The sequence below is a fragment of the Mesoplodon bidens genome (genome assembly GCF_964165515.1).
Source record: "Mesoplodon bidens genome assembly, chromosome: 17".
Classification (NCBI taxonomy): domain Eukaryota; kingdom Metazoa; phylum Chordata; class Mammalia; order Artiodactyla; family Ziphiidae; genus Mesoplodon; species Mesoplodon bidens.
In genome coordinates, this window is record NC_138174.1 from 5,856,518 (window position 1) to 5,876,908 (window position 20,391).

Below are 20,391 nucleotides of genomic sequence, written 5' to 3' on the forward strand. Positions count from 1 at the left end.
AACTCCCCCTGTGCTGCCCTGTGTGCACCTGGGATGCTTAGACTCGTTTCTTTCCTGCAGTGTGTGTACCTGGGATGCTTAGACTCATTTCTTTCCTGCAGTGTGTGTACCTGGGATGCTTAGACTCATTTCTTTCCTGCAGTGTGTGTACCTGGGATGCTTAGACTCATTTCTTTCCTGCCCTTTGTGTACCTGGGGTGCTTAGACTCACTTCTTTCCTGCAGTGTGTGTACCTGGGATGCTTAGACTCACTTCTTTCCTGCAGTGTGTGTACCTGGGATGCTTAGACTCGTTTCTTTCTTGCAGTGTGTGTACCTGGGATGCTTAGACTCATTTCTTTCCTGCAGTGTCTCTTAATCCATTTTGCACCATAAGGGTACATTTCATGAGAAAGAAAAGGCAATTACTATTCAAGTTTTGCAAAAGGTTAATTGACATTTCTGAATTTTATTATTCTAGGAAATCACGCAAAAATAGCCTGAGAGTGACGGTCCGTTTATCATCCCGGGGCATCGACATCCTCACTGATCTTTCTCCCCTGCTCTTCCTCAGGATCTTTCTCAGATCTATGAAAACCTTGACACTTCAGGTGTAATTCTGTCCCCCAGGTACTAGGACGGCAGGTCACCTTGATCTGAATATGCGCTTACAGGTACAGATATTTGGTGTCAGTGACACAGTGAGGACAGGAAAGATGCCCCTTTCAGATCCTTAGATAAATAGTCCCAGGGACCAAGATCTCACTTAGGGAGGAACATTGAGAGTGAGACGGAATTAATTCTTTCGAGACGGAATTAATTCTTCCTAAATTCTTTGTGGTTCCAACCCTACTGCTTTAATCTTAAAATATTCTGAAAATGTCTTGCTGTTCTAGAAATTTCAATGATGGTTTCTTGGGCTTTACTAAAAACATCTCAGGTCAGTATCGCCTTCTGTTCTCTGAGATATTTTCAGAGAAGGGTTTACTTTTTTCAGCAGTTTAATGGCTTTTGTCAGGAACCCCGTTTTCTCTGTACCCCCATCTGGGAGATGGTTTGTGCATGCATCAGTGTAGACCTAAGCTGGACCCACCTCCTGCCACCTCTGCCTTGCAAACTGATCTTGATTCCTTACAGTGTCACTACGAACTCAGTGGCCAACAGCCCCCCTTGCTGTGCTTACTCAGCTCTGTCACAGCTTTAAACAGTTTAGGACCTCACTGGAGAATCTGGGAAGAGTGTGAGCTAGAAAGGTGACGTTTTGGATCATTTTGGGGGAACTGCCAGTCCCTTGGGCAGGTGGCTGGAGGAGTTATGAAGACACTCTTGGGAGTCAGAGGTTCTCCAGGGTGACTTTATGCCATTGTTCCAAGTCTGGGTGCAAATCCTTAAAATGGTTAGCCTAACAGAAAGAATGTTTCTTAAAGGAGTTTTCCTGTCTGTCTACCCCTAAGCATCAAACCATACTCAAAGCAGCCACTGTCATGGAATTTGTCTCCAACTTAGAGCTCTCGTGGTGCTTTTCTGGTACTGCTTCTCTCGCATTTCCTTTCACGTCTGGTCCTTTATATTATATTCACGTTAGTGGCTCTAGATCTTTTAACCTGTCTCTTCAAAGTAAACATGTCTCAAGTCACCTCCCTCTTTCAACACTTTGCACCCTATCAGTCCCTCCTGGTTGTTCCCAGTTCTTCTTTACTTGGGTCTAATCTGGAGGTTCTCCTACCTTTTATCACTCTTTGCATATTTCCTCTTTATCTCTCTTCCATTCTATGTATTCCACTAAAAATGAATGATTGAGAACCTACTGTACGCTCAGTGTTGAAGCAGGAAAATTAAAGTACAAAGGATGTATCTCATGTATTAAAGATCTTTTAATCCTGTGATGGAGCCACATTTTCCACCTGTCCCATTTATTAATTCACCTTATTCCAATTTTAGGCTCATTAACTCTGGTGCCCACTGTCCTGATGATAATAAGTTAGGACACACATGGCTGCTGCCTGAAGAAGCTGTGTTCACTTAAAGACATACACTAACTGATTACCTTAGATATTTGCTTATTCAGATTTTCATTTTCTTGTTCACTGCTGTATTTGCAGAGCCTTGCACAGCACCAGACACAAAACAGTGCCTTAATGATGTCTCCTGAATGAATAAAAGACTGTGGGGCTGATACAGAATGAACTCTGGACCTTTTAAAACTAACTGGATTTTGGTTCAAAATAATTTTTAATTTTTTATATGGCATGTCCACTTCTTTAAAATGCTTTGAATATTTTAATATGCTTTACATTTTTTTTGTGTGTGTGGTACGTGGGCCTCTCACTGTTGTGGCCTCTCCCGTTGCGGAGCACAGGCTCCGGACACGCAGGCTCAACGGCCATGGCTCACGGGCCCAGCTGCTCTGCAGCATGTGGGATCTTCCCAGACCAGGGCACGAACCCATGTCCCCTGCATCAGCAGGTGGACTCTCAACCACTGCGCTACCAGGGAAGCCCTATGCTTTACATTTTTAAAAATAAAAATTAAAAAATAAACTATAGTTTTTATAGCTTAATATCTAAGGGTTGCAAATGAGAAAATATTCATTGCTTTAAATGCTTGTTAATGCCCACGAGGTCATTTAAAACTAGTGTCTGTTCTCTTCTGAGTGATGGGAACTAGCGTTTAGCTCCACGTGCTCTGCGTTCAGAGCCCAGGCTTCAGAGTTGCTCTTCTGGTTTAAACCTTGGTCTGCTACCCACTAACCCTATGACCTAGAGCCACTTATTTCCCTTATGTTTCTGCTTCCTCATCCCATAGCCTGCCAAACAGGCACGATAATTTAGCAAACCTCATAGAATTGTTAGGAGGAGTAAACAAATTAATTTTAGTAAAGAGCTTAGAATAGTACTGGGCACCTAACAAGAGTGTGCAAAGTCAAAACAGACCCGGAAATGCAGCTGAAAACAGTACCTACCTCAGATGACAGTCATGCAAAGTATCAATAAACAAGACATTTGTAAAACTCCTAACAGTTCCTGGGTACCTGGTGAGTGCTCAGTACATTTTTATTATTATTTTCGATAAAGAAAACCTATGAAGATAGTATATCTATCTTCAAAGGTTTTAACGGGCACACATCAAACCAGAGAACAGCTAAGTGATGTGCCCTACGACGTGACACAGATTGTAAGAAAAAGAAAAATGCGGACATCAGAGAGAAGGAAGGATTATGTGCTCTGGGATGTGAAAGGAGGCTCCTTTGGCCAGAGGCTGGGGGAGAAAACGAGCCAGTGCAGGCTGTGGTGGAAGTCACGAGGGTAGATGGGAGTTAGCAGGGTTGGGCCATGCAGTGGAGGCCCTGGGAAGCCCGTGGGTGCCCTGGGGAGGGGGCTTCCTGCCCCCCTGAGCATATGCTTCCCTGGGCTGCATGCTTAGGACCTCTTCTGTCCCTGCTTGATGTCCCTTGTCCCAAGAACTTACTATTTGGCTTTCATAGAACTTTCTAGAAATTGCATTTCTTCTCTAGAATGGCTCTGCCCCCACAGAAAGGTCTTCCTGAAAGGAAATGAGAAGGGAGAGAAGAAGTTCCCCTCCCCTAAATTCTCTCAGCAGGTGTTTGATCGCCACTTGTCCAGAGCATTAACTCTCTTCTCTGTTTTCTTTGGAATTGAGTAAGTTGTCATTTACCAAAAACAATGATAATGGGCCAGATCCTATCAATGATCCAAGGTGACCAAAATACTCTCAGTATATAGGTTCTTTTTGAGTTGCCAGGCTTCATATAAAAAGATCCATCTCAAGTCTCCAAAGGATGTACAGTTTATTCTCAGGTTTTAAAAACTCAGTTGAGCTTTCCAAAGGCTTAGGTTATAATGAGCTAGTTTTCAGTCTTTTTCAGCCTGTGATCTTGATGTTTTTCCATATCAGCTTTGGAACAACCAGTGAGTTAATTAAGGATGATCACTTTGGTTATCTGTAATCTTCACTTATAGATTTGTATAAAGAAGCAACCATAAAAGAAGTGGTATTTTTGAAGATATCTACACACAGGGACAAAAGGGTCACAGTGATACAGGGTGTGCATTGGCTGCTTAATCTGCCACCTCAAATGGGAGTCTTACATATGAAACTTTACAAATACCATATAAATACATGTAAGAAAGAGATTATCTCCAGAAAATTAAGAAATTCCTTTCCAAAAAAAACTATAGTAGTTTTAAAGAGTGAATAAAGGGAACAGAGAGAGAGAGAGAAAATTGACAATTTACTATAGCGGAACTCAATAAATGCTAATAATAGCATATTAGAATGATATTTAGGAAAGGTTTTATATAAGAATTTATATAAAACTCTTTTTAGGTGTTCTTCTTTTGGCCCTCAGAAGATCAAAGAAAGCTGTGAGGAGGACATCTCTGTTAGATTTAGAGTCGTTTGACATTTGAGCTGACTTATTAATTAACCCTCTGATACCTTCCAACAGATTCTGACAATTCGTGGGCCAATTTCTATACAGTTGAGGTGGGTGGGAAGATAGTATTTACTAAACCATGTCTATGGGTCAGCTCAGTTATATTAACTCATTGTAACCATACCACATTCCTCTGTGGTATTATCTCAGTTTTATAAATAAGGAAATACAGGCTCAGAGGGTAAAGATAAGTGAGTCGCCCAAATTCTCTGACCCATGAAGGGACAATGCTAGGATGCAAACCCACCCAACACCTCATAATATTTTTCTATTTATAATAACTCCCTGGTCTCTCCCTCTCATCCCAGAACAGTCATGAGCTTTCAAATTGGTTCAACTCTAATTCTTGAATCCATATCCAAAGCACAAAAACTGAATTTAAGTCAAATTTACTACTTTCAAAGAACCATCCAATATCTTATGACATTTCACAAAATATATTTTGTGATCAAGTCAGTTTGGGGAATACAGAACTTAAAAGCACAGTTTACCTGATTTTTTCAGTACAGGACTTCTTTGGGTCTTTAATATACTAACATGAACTCTGAATCTCTAAGGGGACCATATTACAGACCTTGTTTCCCAAGCTATTATTTATTCACATATTCATTCATCCTTTTATTTTGCTAGAATCCTTCAAGGGCTGAATTTTCTATGAAACTACCTTTCTTAATAGTGTGTCATCTTGGGCAAATCACTTTACCTCTTTGCACCTCCATTTTCTCTTCTTCACATGGAACTAAAGATATTCCAAAGGGCCCTTTAGCTTTAAAAATCCTATGGCGCAGCCTCTCTCCTCCCCCAGAGTCTAGGCATTTGTGCTACCAAGTGAACTTGCTAAGGACAGAATCAGATTTTCTGAAAACCATTCATTCATTCATTCACGAAACATTTATTGATTGCCAAGCACTATGCCAGGTTTTGAGGATAAAAAGACAAGATACAAATAACATGAAGATACACTGTACTCAGGATGAGCCTGTGATATGATGATAAACATAGAGGAAGAAAGCATACGCGTGAACTCACGATACAATACAGGAAGAGGGCAGTAGCAATATGCATAGATAATACAGACTCGCATGAACTGGTGACTATAAAACAACTCAGTAAGAGAGAATAGAAATATGCCTAGATAATAAAGACTCACGGAGGGCTTCCCTGGTGGCGCAGTGGGTGAGAGTCCGCCTGCCGATGCAGGGGACACGGGTTCGTGCCCCGGTCCGGGAAGATCCCACATGCCGCGGAGCGGCTGGGCCCGTGAGCCATGGCTGCTGAGCCTGCACGTCCGGAGCCTGTGCTCCGCAATGGGAGAGGCCACAGCAGTGAGAGGCCCGCGTACCACCAAAAAAAAAAAAAAAAGACTCACGGAGGACCTGCCTCCTCTTTGCAGGGGTTGAGTAAGACTTTCAGGAGGGAAAACACCCAGTGTCTTAAGGGATGGGTCGGCATTCCATGAAGGGAAGGTACTCCAGGCAGAGGGGACACAGGAACAAAAAAAGCATAGGGGCTGAAGCAGCATAACATGTGCCACGAGCTACAAGAGTTTGGCAATTGTTAGAATGCAAATAAAGTTCAAGGCTGGGGAGCATTCAGATGTAAGAAGTAGGCAGGGCCTGCTGTTGAAGGCCTTCTTTGTCAGATGCTTGAACTGGGTCCTGTGATGGAGAGCCAGTGGAAGACTTGGAACAGGGCTGGGCCATTTTAGTTGTGTGGAAAACAGATGCAAAGAGAGAAAAGAGAGGTAGGGAGACCAGTGAGGAGACTCCTGCAGATGTCCAGGACATAGACAGTGAGCACCTGAACTAGGAGACTGACAAGAAGCAAGCAGAGGAAAGGATGGATTTGAGAAACAGTTCACATTTCGTAGGTACAACCTGCTCAGCCTGATGGATTAGAGGAAGAGGGGGAAAGAGAGGGACCACCTCTACTGTGGATGATGGATACATGATGTCTGTATAAGAGGAGGAAAATCATGTGATGGGATCAGTTTTGGACCTGCTTAGTGTAAGGCCTTTCTGAGATATTTGTAGATATGTTAAAATTGGAGATGCTCTACCACAGCCTTTTTCTGTGCATCAAACTCAAATGGAGATTTCATTTTGAGGATTCGCATTGAAGGATGACTCCATATTGCTGGTTATTTGATTTAGGTTGTCGGGATGTTGCAAATAAATGGCAAGTTTATCTTTAATATAAATGTAATTACTAATCAAAATTATAACTAAGTTCATTTTACTCTTATTTAACCACGGAATCATGAGGCACACAATAGTGTTTATACTTGCAGATTTAAGTGTAGTTGGTATTAAATATATTTTTTTGTTGAAAGACAATCAACACGACCATTAATTTAGATCTTTTTTTACCAGTATTATAAAATGTAATTTAAAATATTCTTCTTTTTACCAAATCACTGAAATTGTTATAAAGTGAACGAAGGAGACTATAAATCTACTCTGAACTTCATCTATGCCAGGCGTTCAAAGCTCAGCTAGACCTCAAATCAAGGAACTAATGCCTCACTCTTCACTGCTGTCAAGATGAACTGAAACATTTTCTGAGGGGCTCTTACCGTTTCTTTCTGAATGCACGATTTTTTTTTTTTCTGCCACGTGACTTGCAGGATCTTAGTTCCCCAATGAGGGATCGAACCCAGGCCCTGGCAGTCCTAACCACTGGACCGCCAGGGAATTCCCTGAACGCATGATTTAAAGCAGATTCTGGAAGGATCTTTCCGTAGGGGTAGGAATATGGTCTGTATAAGAACTGACTCCAGTATCCCTCACTGGAAGTGATATAAGCATGAGCCAGAGCCCAATTCATTTTTGCAGGTCTATCAGCAAGTAGTTCTAGACATCCTGAAAGGAGGTGATAGGAATTTTAAGGGAAGAAGAGGGTGAGGAGAAAGAGTAAACACAAGGAAAAAAAATCTCTTACCAGGTTCTTGTTGTATTTTGTGGTTGTTTTTAAACCAGGTTATCTGAGGCTCTGGGACACCGTTAGCATGACAATCTAAAGTCGTAGAACTGCTGATGGCCACTGTGTGATCACTGAGGTTTCGTAGGAGGTAGGGTGCTTCCTGATCTAGTGAATAAAGAAAGGGAATTGTTATTACTCGTCAATTTTATTCTTTTATTATATATGCATATCAACATTTTAAAAATAGAGAGGAAAACAGCAAAACTGTAAGTTTTCATTCATATTTTATTCCCTCAATTTCTCCTCTATGGTTAGCATACTGCTTCCTCTTTATTAAGTTACTACAATAAATTGAAATCTGTTAGAACACAGAGGAAAATCAAGAACTCAACTCTGTATTTTTAGATTTCAGTATCAAGGTTTTTGCCTGGCCAACTAGTTTCCTTCCTTTCTTTGAGAGAAGCTTTTTCTAAAACCTAAGGATTTTGCATGATATTTTAGGAACTAGAAAGGAAACAGACATGATTTTGGATATAGGCTTGTAGTGAGTTTTTACATAAATACAGAGAGTTCTAGTAATGAGCTAAGCGAATTTTGTATTTTTGTGTTTTATTAACATGTGAGGGCATGTTTGTGTCACTCAGCTGTCAGTAACCTAAACTGTAAGGCAGCAGACCAAGTGGGAGAATTTCTTGAACTTTGAAAGCTTTATTGATATATCTCTTTGCTCCAATCCCTTCCCACATGCAAGCGAACAAAGGATTAATTCAAGAGGCAGAGGCACAGATTTGTAGTTTTTGCACTATATAATAGTACAAATATTGTATTTTATATTACTTTCTCTTAAAACATACAAATATGATACAATTTATTTTAATAAAATGCCAACCAATATAGTACAACAAAATGGATTTGATACATCAGGATGCAATACATTACAACATTAAAATCTCACAGAAGGACAGCAGTCCCCCAAGGCCCCCATGAGTACGTGTCTCTGTTTTTATGGAATCAGTCCTGCTGATGCGTATACATTCTAGTTGGGCAGGTGCTGGATTGGTAACTCAAGCTTCCACGGTCAAAGAGTAAAGACAACTCCTGAAATCTTTCCCCCCCCTCAAGTCATCCTTACCCCCCACCTTGTTGTAAATCCTGGAAGAGAAATCAAAATAGTTTTGGCATCACTTACACATTCTGCGTCACTGGTTTCAATTACACAGTCTGAGCTTTCTCTGACCATTCCTCATCTTATTGTACTAACACTGTGAAAGCAGCTTAGGAGTGATTACAACGCTCTAAGAGATGACACCTTGCAATGGCTTTGATTCCATGTCCCTGCAGGATTCTGCCGAGTCCCCAAACCTTTCTGTTTTTATTCCTGCAGGGAAACTCTCAGGATTAGCATTCATTAAAGCAATTGAGAAATCTCAGGTTAAGAATTATATTACCATATGACTTTGAGAACATGTTGACATAGCATGACATGGCAGGGTGACTATCTGTTAGGAGAAACAGATTTCTCATTCAATTTTGATTTCCATAGCTTATCATTAGTCTTTTCACATTTTATACAAAATGCAATCTGAAGGCAAAACAGACTTGAAGGAGTGCTAATTTATAAACTCGTCAAATATAGTGTGAAATGCGTGATAGCAACAATCCTTTGGCCTGTTTCAGTGTAGCTTTCCTAGTCTTATCTTGTGCCCCCCCACCCCGGCAGACCCATTTTAATAGTTCTGGGTTTACATTCTGTCCGGTCTGTCAAATAGTTTTCCCTAATTGAAAACGCAGCCATGTATCAAGATCTTCCATTTTGATAATTCTTACATGCTTGATCATTACAATTTTGACATTTTTACACAGTCAAGACCCCAGACATATCAGTGAAACATGACAAGAGAATAAAGAACAGTATCATATTACTATTTAGCATCTTTTACAGCCAACTTTGACATACCTCATTTAAAACTCAGAACAGACCCAGTTCACTGAGTTATACTTGTAATAGCTTCCTCTGGCACACTGACTGTTTCCCAGGCGTTAAATATGATCAAATAATCTTATCATTGTCCATAGGTCTTATCAGAAGAAGGAAGTCTGAATACATGGCCTACCACACCCGAATTACTTTCATAGCTACAAACTGTAACATCATCAACACAGACAGGATTTGGCTTCCCTGACAGGTGTACTTGAAAACAATGCTTATATAAAAGAGAGCATCTTATTTTAACATAAACGTCACGCAGAACTCCCAAAGGCCCTCTCTGTACTACACAAACTTCAGACAAGAGAAGCAGCCAGAAGGCTGCAGAATGAACAGGGGATTCTCAATGAAATACAAAGTTCATATAAACATGTCTGAAACATACAGTATGATGATTTTTTCTTTGTACCCATTTCTGGGAAAAAAAAAAAAAGTTCTCATTTTTGGCAAGTTTCAAAATGACCAATCAACCAAGGAATTGTTTTTTAATCAATTCCCACTTTATAGTCATCTATTTTGGCATTTTAAATAGGAAAGGTACGTTGAACCCATATTTTTAAACCTAAGTTATTTGATGGAAATAGCTGCTTTCCAAAGTTTAACAAAGTGGAGCTTTCAAACTGAGAAAATCAGAATGAACAGACTATTTCTGCTGGTTGTCAACAGCCAAAGATGGCTCCCCACCAGGTCCTTTCACGTCTCGGCATTCGAGCCCAAGAGATCTGCCAGGTCCCACAAATACGTAGCTCCGATTCTCCATTTGGAAAGGGGACCGAGGAACCAGCCTCACGCCCTCTACCCCACCTCAGTCATTCTCCATAGCAGGCTCTTGGTTCTTTCTCTTTTTCCCGTTATCCTTCCCTTACACCACACCCCGAAGACTAACTAACAAAAATCAAAACCCACCCAGTCCTTTCTTTTCCTTTTTGAAGCTCTCTGGAAGGATTCATTACTCTATGGAATTCTTCAAATTCTCTCTCGGAAGTACTTCAAATCATCTTCTGTAACTACTAAACCCCTCCTCTCCCTAGGAAAGGATAGGTTTTGCATGTCCATTTCACCATGTTTTTCCAAAGTACTCCCTAAACCATTTCATTTGCTTTTTCAGCTTTAGTAAAAATTGAGCCTCCCGCCCCCCCAAGTCCTCTGGTACTATGGCAGTTTCCTGAAGGAACACACTGACTTATAATGAACAAAGACGCCAGGCAAAAGAGCCATAGGTAAAATTTCCAGATACAATTGATTATTCTTTCCTTTGGGCTGACAACTTCCAGGTTACTAATTGTTTTCAGAGCATTTGGGGCTCCATAAAAGTGGCATTCTGGGGAAATGCTATTGTTTACTCCTTCACATTTGACAAAAGCAATTCCCACGTGAAAGACAAGTTTAGCCGTGGGACAGAGTCTGTTACCTAAAGGAGGAAACAGTCTGGTGAGTTCCCAAGCCTGAAAAGCTGTCATATTGTCACCTCCTACTGAACAGCCCAGCCACTGTGTTCTCAGCCATGGCTATTTTGGTCATTATAGTTTGTTTTCCAATAGTTCAGGCAAGTCACATGTAATGATCAATCATAAATGAAAACAACAGAACAATGCATATGAAATTGGTGAAAAAGTTACTTTCCCCTCAAATGCAAGCTGAAAACAAGAGATTACAAATCTCTCTGGATTGGAAAATGGGGTGCATTTTAAAATGACTCTGAATTCTACGTCTATAGTTTTGCCATGAATCCCCAGGAAAAAAAAATCCTATTAAATTTGCATATGGGGAAAGTGGACTTTTTTTAAAATGGACAAATTTGAGATTGACATTTAGAAGAATGCATTAAACCTCTGGTCACAAGAGCCTTTATTTCCTTGATAAACTGATCATGGTACACAGTTGAATGCCATCCATTTGGACAGGATAAAGTTCTTTAACCAGGGACAAAAATATGAAAAACAAAGGCATGATCCACTTTTGTTCAGGTGCTGTCAATGGCTGTGTAGTCCACTCAAAGGCAGTGAGGAGAAAACCCACTGGACTTGTTGACTAGCTCCTGGGATTGCAGGAGAGAACTGGGCTCGATCTGGGTGGACTTTTGTAATTCATACTGTGATAAAGCTTTTAATACCTCTGAATGACACCAACACCTTGCACCTCTGGGGCCCATCTTAGACGCTCCAGTTTAAAATTAATGTGCTTAATATATAAAAAAAAAAGCATCTTCAAATAAATAAGCATTATAACTTGCTATCATCCAGGTGCTATTTACAAATCAAGAGCAGATGAAACAGTACGAAATAAAACCCGGCAGAGGTCCGTCAGAGTCTCCAATGCAACTGTCCTCATTCTGAGCTGGCCAATGAACTGATTCATGTCCATCTTTGGCAGACACCAGCATTTGTTTAAATTATTCAGGTTTGGCAGCTTGGAAACATAAACATAAAAAGAGGTGGGCATTAAAGTGGAAGGAAAGGATCAGTCCCGAGTTGTCATCTATCAGGCAGGAGAAGACAGCAAAGAGCGAAACACAGAGAATGCACTGCAGGGATCCTCCAAATCCAAACGTGCACCAGGTCGGCCCCAGAGGGCGGACCCCTCAGCCTGAACGGGGCGCCCACAGCTGGGGGTCCCAGGGGCGCCATGTTACTCCTATCATGGCCAAACTCATTTTGGGAGGAGCTTCTCCTCTGAGCCGGAAAATGAGCAACAGTGACAATAAATCAAGATGATATGACACAACTGTTACTTTGTAATGAGTCCTTTAATGTTTTACATTACTTTGTGAGGTACAATCATTCCTTGTGCTTTTAAATTTGGAGATCCGAGAGAAAACAGCCTTTTTGTTGCAGTGCTCACCTCTAATGGTCACTTCTTTCTTCTGGAGGATTTCTTCCCCTGTGTACATGTTCCTGGCGCGGCAGGCATAGGTGCCCGAATCTTCCAGGGAAACATTCTTGATGAGGAGGTTGAGTGTCACGGAGTACTCTTTCGTGATGGCCATTTTTTGCTTGCTGATGCCGTGCTGCATGGTTCGGTTATTCACTGTCCGCAGCAAAATCCAGGTAATGTCTCTGTATAAGAACTTGTTAACTGTGCAAGACAGTTTCAGGTCCTCTCCTTCCGTAGGCATTTTTTCCAAGTTAACATGAAATCCATTGGGCACATCTGGAAAAAAAAGAACAAAGGACTTGAGTGCATAGGAACATCAGTGTCTCATCCTGAGGATATATCTCATCCTAAGATAGTCAAGGATCTTAAGGATTGTTCCTACACAAATTCAGCATCAACATTAAAAGGATGGTATTTATCTTTTTTTTGTTTTTTAAAGGGGAACGGATCAGACATGGTGGGTAGGAACCAACTCAGTTCGTTCCATCAGAAGCGAGGCAGGGGGCTGCCCTGGTGGCACAGTGGTTGAGAGTCCGCCTGCCGATGCAGGGGACACGGGTTCGTGCCCCGGTCCAGGAAGATCCCACATGCTGCAGAGCGGCTGGGCCCGTGAGCCATGGCCACTGAGCCTGCGTGTCCGGAGACTGTGCTCCGCAACGGGAGAGGCCACAGCAGTGAGAGGCCCGCGTACCACACACACACACACAAAAGGAATGCTTTTTTTTTTTTACAACTTGGGATGATAACCCATTGCTTTATCATGTGCAGAACTCCTCCTGGTAAGTGGGCAAATAGTGAAGGACTCTAAGAGGAGTCTGTACTAGAAACCACAGGTGCTTTGATAGCCAAACTTATTTAACTAAGTTGTGAACAATTGAGAACAGGAGGTCCCAGGTCTGCGCTAGGAGACTCCAGTTAACACTTTACTCCTAAACTCTGGACTGATGGCATCCTCCTCCTGCTGCAGGCCCATCACTTGCCTGCTCTTTGCTGGCACCAAGGGGTCCTTGCTCAGGTCCCCTTTTATGGTGACTGCTCTACTCAGACATAAAACAGCAAGATTTCTTTTTTTTTTTTTTTTGCGGTACGCGGGCCTCTCACTGCTGTGGCCTCTCCCGTTGTGGAGCACAGGCTCCGGACGCACAGGCTCAGCGGCCATGGCTCACGGGCCCAGCCGCTCCGTGGCATGTGGGATCTTCCCGGACCGGGGCACGAACCCGTGTCCCCTGCATCGGCAGGCGGACTCTCAACCACTGCGCCACCAGGGAAGCCCAAAGAGCAAGATTTCTTCTGAAAATGCGGACAACTAATCTAGAAGAGTTGCTAGATTCCAAAGTGGGCGCAGAAGGTTCCTAAATCAAATCTGCTCTTAAAAAACATATTAAACCTTTTCCTAAAAGGACTGCATCACTGCAAGTCATTTTCTCCAGTGTCATTCCCAGGTAGCCTTCTTCTCCACCTTCTTGGTGCCTCTAGCCACACCTCACGAGCTCTCCCCTCCTCAGCTTTCTTAACCTGGACCATCATTTAGCTTCTGCCCTGAGCGTTCCTTGGTCTCCTTTTGGACCATCTCACCAGATGATTGTAGAATACCACTGGTCGTTACTAGCCCTGAACTGGCCTGCTCTCAAAACCCTCCCATCGCTTGTGACTAGCGGCATATCTGTACTTGAGCAAAGAACTGGGGCCAACATTTCACAAAGAACTTTGAAGATGAAAAGCGCTATGTTCTGCTATTATTATTATTATCCTTTGCACACAAAGCTATAAAGAAACCTTTAAACCTTAAGGGGACAATAGTCCAAAATTAGATATCGTATCAACTCTTTCCTAAATCTCACTTTGCTTGTTTTTCTGATTTTTCTGGGCTTTGGCTTTATTATAAAGTGTCACGTCTGAAGAAATGCCAAAGTATTCATCTGAAACCTGGGAGCGGGGGGTAGCAGTGGTTTATGAAGCTGTCAATGACTGGAGAAAGGGGAGGCCAGTGGAAGTTTTCCTGCTTCTAAAATGAAAACCTAAGAATGTGCCAGAAGAGACAAGCAGCTGACCACAGTTTTTTAACATAACAATAAGGTGTCAGAAATAGCCCCTCTAATTCAGCATCTTTTTATATTTGGGACACTTTCCAAGCATGAGGAGTAAAACATCAGCCATCAACTTTTACCCAGATACTAGGGCAGGAGTCTTGTGCCCTGGTTGCAATCAAATTAGTTCTTAAAAGACTGTAGGCTTCCATTTACGAAGTTCCATCCTGGTAGTCAGAACCCAAGTGGGTCCCAAGTAACACCATTGAGATCATGTAGAGAGTTTCTATTTACTTTAGTGATTTGAAACTTCCTGTGGAAATAGCTCACAGGTTTCCTGGTGGAAGATTTTGTTTATCTTTGCCAAGCACCACCAGGAATCTCAAAATAAAATGCATTTAGTGACATTGGGAAACCAGGGAGATAAGGCAGTGCTGTTCCTGTTTCACCCTCAGTAATTGCTAACACACCCATAGTCATGCTGAGTGCCAACAAAACAGCAAAAACACACACAGAGGAAAAGAAAAGAATCGAATCCGTTTTCAGGTCCGTTTCTCATATGGGGACACTGTTAGGAGGCTTATTTGGTTTATGTTGTCAGATGGCACTTAGAAATGATCTATTTCTCAGTATAGCCCCTCCACTATTCTGATCCATGGAAGGTTCTAAATAAGATGTCCTAGACTAGGTAATGAATCCAGAGGGATTTTTCCCTTAATTCATGTCGATTTTTTTTAGCCCGAGTACAAAAACAGACCGAAGAAAGCATTGCCTTCTAACCCTCAAAATGAAAACAAGAAATATTCCCACACTTAAGGATCTGTTGCAGATTCAGCCCAGTCATCAGTAGCACCAACTAACACTCATCCATCTAACACACAATCACATCCACGGCGTCTTAGGAGATGTTGTGGAGAAGACGCCACCCTTGCTCAGGAGACATCCCACCCAGGGTTAGGTGAAAGGGTAATGTATTTACAGAGGTGCACATTTGGGGGTGGACATCTTGGCTTGACTGGATCAAACGTGTGAATTAAGTTCATGAAAGAGAGAAGCACAGAAATTAAAAGGATGAAAGGTATCTCCTTTGTCAGGTGGAAATAAAGGCTTTACTTCAACTAGAGAACAGAAATAGCATTCTCTGAAAAAGTGAGTGGTGACTAGAAAGTTCTGCTTGTTTCAAATAGACACTATGGACAAGTGAATGGCAGAGTTGGAGTAGGAGCCGTGGAGGATGCTGCTGGCCATAGCAAACTGGTTCACATCAGTTCAGAAGGCAGCTCTGTTGTTATTGTATTTTAAAGGAGGGGCAGCATGGTTGAAGTGAGGATCAGTACGGATCCAAATCTAGATCTTTCGATTCTGAGCAGTTAAATTGTAGACAGCTCTTTTAAACCATGACCTGCACTAGGTCGAGTATAAGCATGGAACAAATAAATACACATTCATTTTTCAGAAAATCGTCATGTAAGCTGCAACATTCCTAAGAATATTTAGTCTCATATCTAGTGAGGCTAAATCTCAAGACAGAGATTTGAGTAAGAAAAAGAGAAGAGTTTTAGAAATAATGAATGTAAGTAATCTATGATTACCCATCAAGACTAGAATTTTTCAAAACAGGGAGCAAAGAATTTAGGAGAATTATATTCTGGGCAATGGGGACTTGATTGGATGAGTTTGTGCTCCGTTTTAAGATTAAAACCCTTAAATTTCTGGAGGAGAAATGTCGTGAGCTTCGAGTTAGGTATGTTGGAAACAGAATTCCCATCGCTCCTTTCGATGGATGAGGAAAGGTTTCAAGCACTCCGTGATTATAAACTGGACAACATGGTGGGAGGTGAAGGGGGGCTTCTGCCTGAGTTCCGCACGTGAGCAGCTGTATCTGCTGGGGCCCCTGCAGCAGCCGTGCTGTGCACAGATACAGGCCGGAGCCATGAAACACTCGGGGTGGGGGGGCTGGATGTTGGTGCTGCAGTGAATAATGGGCATTGATGAACCTTCCTGGGACTCATATCGTGAGGGAAACGAGCAGGATGTGCCCTCAGTCAGGGCATCCTCTCCCAGTACTGCCTTCAGACCCAGGCAAGGGGGCTCTCTGTTCAGGCTGTACCCCTCCCCACAATGGAGAGAGTCTAGCGGGGGGGGGCTGCCCACACAGAGCCTGTGCTACCCCCACTCTTTATCTTTCGTGGGGCCCCTGGGGCCCCAGAATTCCCTGTAAAGATGATCCCAAGTCTGCTTCCAGACTGTCTCAGACCTCTTCCCCCTTCGCTCGGTCAGTCTGCACACTTATAGGGCCCAGGGAGACTGTTTGGGGGAGGGATGGACAGAGTTTGGAGGTGTGGCCTGGGGAGACCATCCCCAGGAGTATACGGCGCCTTACCATGAGGGCCGAGCCAGGAGTGGAGGGGAAGCAGGGTGATCAGGGGGTGGGCTTCTCCTGCACCGCCAGGCACTGTCACTGTCACTGTCTGTGTAGTCCCAGAACTCTAGATTTGTGCCTGACTTTCCCAGTCATCATGAAAGTATCTTTGTCCACCAGAGGCTAAAACATATTTCACAGCTTGTCCATGTGATTTAGAACTTGTAAGTGGTTAGACGTATAGTCTGTGGGCCTCTGTTGGTCTTCTTGCTTTGATTCTGAAAATGCCAGGGCCAGCCTGTCCTCTTCTTTCTACCGATTCTTTCAACCCACAGGACTACCTCAAGTCCCGCTTCCTTCTCAGAGGCTTAGAGCAACACTGTACAATACAGGGCTACCTGTGGTTACTGAGCCTTGAAAGTATGGTCAGTGTGACTGAACTGAATTTCATTCAATTAGTTTTATCTTATTTCAATCCTGATTTTAAAAACCGAAGTGATGTAATATTTTTAAAAATACTGATGACATGTTAAAATGATAACATGGGATCTGTTAGGTGAAATAAAATGAATTTCACTTTTTTCTTTTTACTTTAAAAAAAATGGTCACTAGAAAATGTTAGCTTATGTATGTGGCTGACATATTTTTATTGGTGGAATTGGCTTAGCATTGGTAAATTCATCTGTCACATTACTTCTGCTCAGTCCTTTTGATACTAGGATACAGGTGACATTTCTTCTTTGTGTCCAGTGTTCAAACTGTCTTCTTAGAAAGACAGGGCCTTCCTTGCTATCTCTTTGAACCCTCAACACAGAGTTGAACTGTCCTGTTTAGTAGTTGGTGCTCATTAAACTTGTACAAATGTATTGAATATTAAGAATAGAACAGGATGGGCTTCCTTGGTGGCGCAGTGGTTGAGAGTCCGCCTGCCAATGCAGGGGGCGCGCGTTCGTGCCCCGGTCTGGGAGGATCCCACATGCCGCGGAGCGGCTGGGCCCGTGGGCCGTGGCCGCTGGGCCTGCGCGTCCGGAGCCTGTGCTCTGCGACGGGAGAGGCCGCAGCAGTGAGAGGCCCGCGTACCGCAAAAAAAAAAAAAAAAAAAAAAAGAACAGGAATGGCTCAATCTTTTGTACTCTAAATCACAGAGACAGTGGCCGTGGACTTGGATGGTTAGGGTTAGCTTGTTTCCCCCCCAAATATAAAGGACAACACAAACCTTTGAACTTAATTAGTCTAAATCATCTGAGGTTGATTAAATAATCAGTATGTGTGAAACTGCTCTCTGAATCCTTCTCTAAAAAAAGGCCTTTTCCTATTTGGAATGAACGCAAAGATGATTTTATCTCCGCTTCTCGAATATTGAGGGTATAGGGACTGACTTGGTTTTCAGAGGCTCTCCCGTGTGCCTCTCCACCTCTCTAAACCCCATTTCCTCATCTGGAAAATGCAGGGCTATAATGTCAAATTATAGCCCCCTAAAAGTCTCTTCTGGCTCTGACATTCTGTGCGAACCTACCCAAGGATCTCTCCCCTGGCACAGCTTCTCTGAGGGTCAGCTAACTTGCCAGAAGGCTCCCTGTGATCTGGCAACCCATACTTCTCGTGAAATTGGACATACCTATTTCTTTCTGGAGAACTCAAGGCAACTGCTACAGCCTGCCCCAGGCAGTGTGAAGTTTCCAGAGAGTTGGCCAACTGCCCAGGTTTTTTTCAGAAAACTGGGGGAGTGTGGAGCCAGGCAATTGTTTTTATACTTTGAGCTACTTACTTCCTTCCTGTACCCATGGAGGGACATAGGGAGTGCCATTTGTGTACCTTGGAAGTTATAAGATTTGCAGACACCATCATATTTAAGGTTAAAAATTCTGAAATGCTACCAAAAAATAGCACACTAAGAATGGTCAACCAAGCTCAGGTTCAGATTTCTTTAGGAGAGCCTCATGTGCCAAAAAGCTGAAATTCAGTTGTGAAACATTTGCTGTACAGCAGAAATTAACACAACACTGTAAATCAACGATAACATCAATTAAAAAAAAGTTGTGAAACAACTCGCCTCTTGGGTTACAAAGATGTCATCCCATGTATTATAATTGTTTTCCTTGACTATTATTGAACAACGACTGTGTGCCAGGCCCTGTGCTGGAGACTGTAGGGTGTTCAAAAATGAACATGACAAGATCCCAGATTCACAATCAAGCCTAGGAAAGAGACGTACACAAATAGCTCTAAAAGGGAATTCAGGGAAATAACTCTTTAGGAGACCCAATGACCCAATGATGCTGTAGAAAACTGTTCCTGAGAGCAAGGATGAAGGAACTCAAAATTGGACGAGTCTATGGAATGTTTTTTTAAAAAAATAAAAGTCACTCAAGTGCACTCAAAGCAAACAAGATTGGAAGAGAGACTTGAGGTCACTGGGCTGTCTTCATGAATACAGGACATGTGGCTTACCTGTGATGTAAAAGTTTATGTTTCTTTCCACAGTCCCTACTTTATTGGCAGCCATGCAACTGTAGATTCCAGAAATTCTAGAGTCAGCCACAGCCAAGGTGCTAGCCGTCTGCAAAAGAAAAGGCAACTTTAGCGACAGGACGAAGAACCACTGGACACCCCCTGAGATGTTTCTGAGGGGGACAGGATCTGGCTATTCCACTGCCTCCACAGAGGTAGAACTGCACACGTGGTGGTTACCAGAAACTCTCCCCTTGCTGAGCCTCAGCAAGAATGGAAAAACAACAGGAAAGCAGGTCCTCAGGAGACCGGGGGCTATGACATCCGACTCATATGAGGGCTTCAGGCTTATTTATCTCGTGCTGCTGGCGTAACAATTACAGACCTGAAGCCCAGATGCGGGACAGCACGTCCTACCCTATGAGGTGGTCAGGGCCACGCCAACGAGAGGGGGAGGTCCAAGCCTTCCCTTTTGTGTGGATGACCTGTGATCACGAACAGCACTTGGTAACAGGAGCCTTCTTTGCCGTCTGGTTCTGTAACCGGTGTGTTAAGTGAGCAAGGACAGAGGAGAAAGGCTGGCTGAACCATTTCTTTTCTGGGACGTGGCACTGCAGCCCTAATAGTGCAGACGGAGGGGCGGAAACTCCCTAAGACTTCTTGCGGGTGTTTGTAAATCACTTAATTTTTCAGTCTGTCAATCCCTACTCTAGAAAATGAAGATATAAATTATGGATTCACACAGCAACGTCATTTCCCTAGGTTTTAGTGCTGCTCTTTGGCAGATGAGCTCCTAAAGAGGCAGGAGGAGTCAAAACTATGTGAACTTGAAAGCACTTTCCAAACTATGATGTTGCAAAAAGTAATGTCTCAAAAAAAAGAACCACAAATTTATACAGCTTAAAGATTTGCATGGCTGTCTGCTTTTAAAAATAACAATTAGTAGTAGGAAATGAATTGTTGAGAATTTTAAAATTTAACCCAACCTTTCAAAAAAGTAATGCATACTATACATGAAAAAAAAAATGAAACAGCTAGTAAGTTTTTCATATTTAAAATTACAAAAAAAGGTTGATCCAGTTACTTATAAATCGTTGCAGCCTATCTCCTAGGACACAAAGGACTGGTCATAAGCTGTGAAATTGCAGAGGCTGTGCTGATGCTTCCAGACTAATGGGGTGTCCTGGCTGGAGGAGAACGATCCGGTCACTTACAGGTTAACGTGATACGTACAGAGAGGCTGAACTGTGACAGCGGGCTTTCTAAGACAGTAACACAAATTCTACAAAGGGTCCTAACATTTTTCTAAGTTGCTAAGTTATATGGTAGGCACT

The 20,391-nt window shown here is 42.6% G+C and overlaps 1 protein-coding gene across 3 annotated transcripts in view; it reads right to left on the reverse strand.

Annotated features, from left to right (window-relative positions):
- FLT1 (fms related receptor tyrosine kinase 1) overlaps positions 1 to 20,391 on the reverse strand; it is a 175,594-nt gene that overhangs the window by 63,269 nt on the left and 91,934 nt on the right. For all 3 annotated transcript variants that reach the window (XM_081214954.1, XM_081214955.1, XM_081214956.1), the window contains exons 12-14: positions 19,058 to 19,166; positions 12,185 to 12,493; positions 7,375 to 7,521 (exon numbers count right to left, since the gene is read on the reverse strand). In XM_081214954.1, the coding sequence (XP_081071080.1) occupies positions 7,375 to 7,521; positions 12,185 to 12,493; positions 19,058 to 19,166 (565 nt within the window). The remainder of the gene's footprint in view (positions 1 to 7,374; positions 7,522 to 12,184; positions 12,494 to 19,057; positions 19,167 to 20,391) is intronic.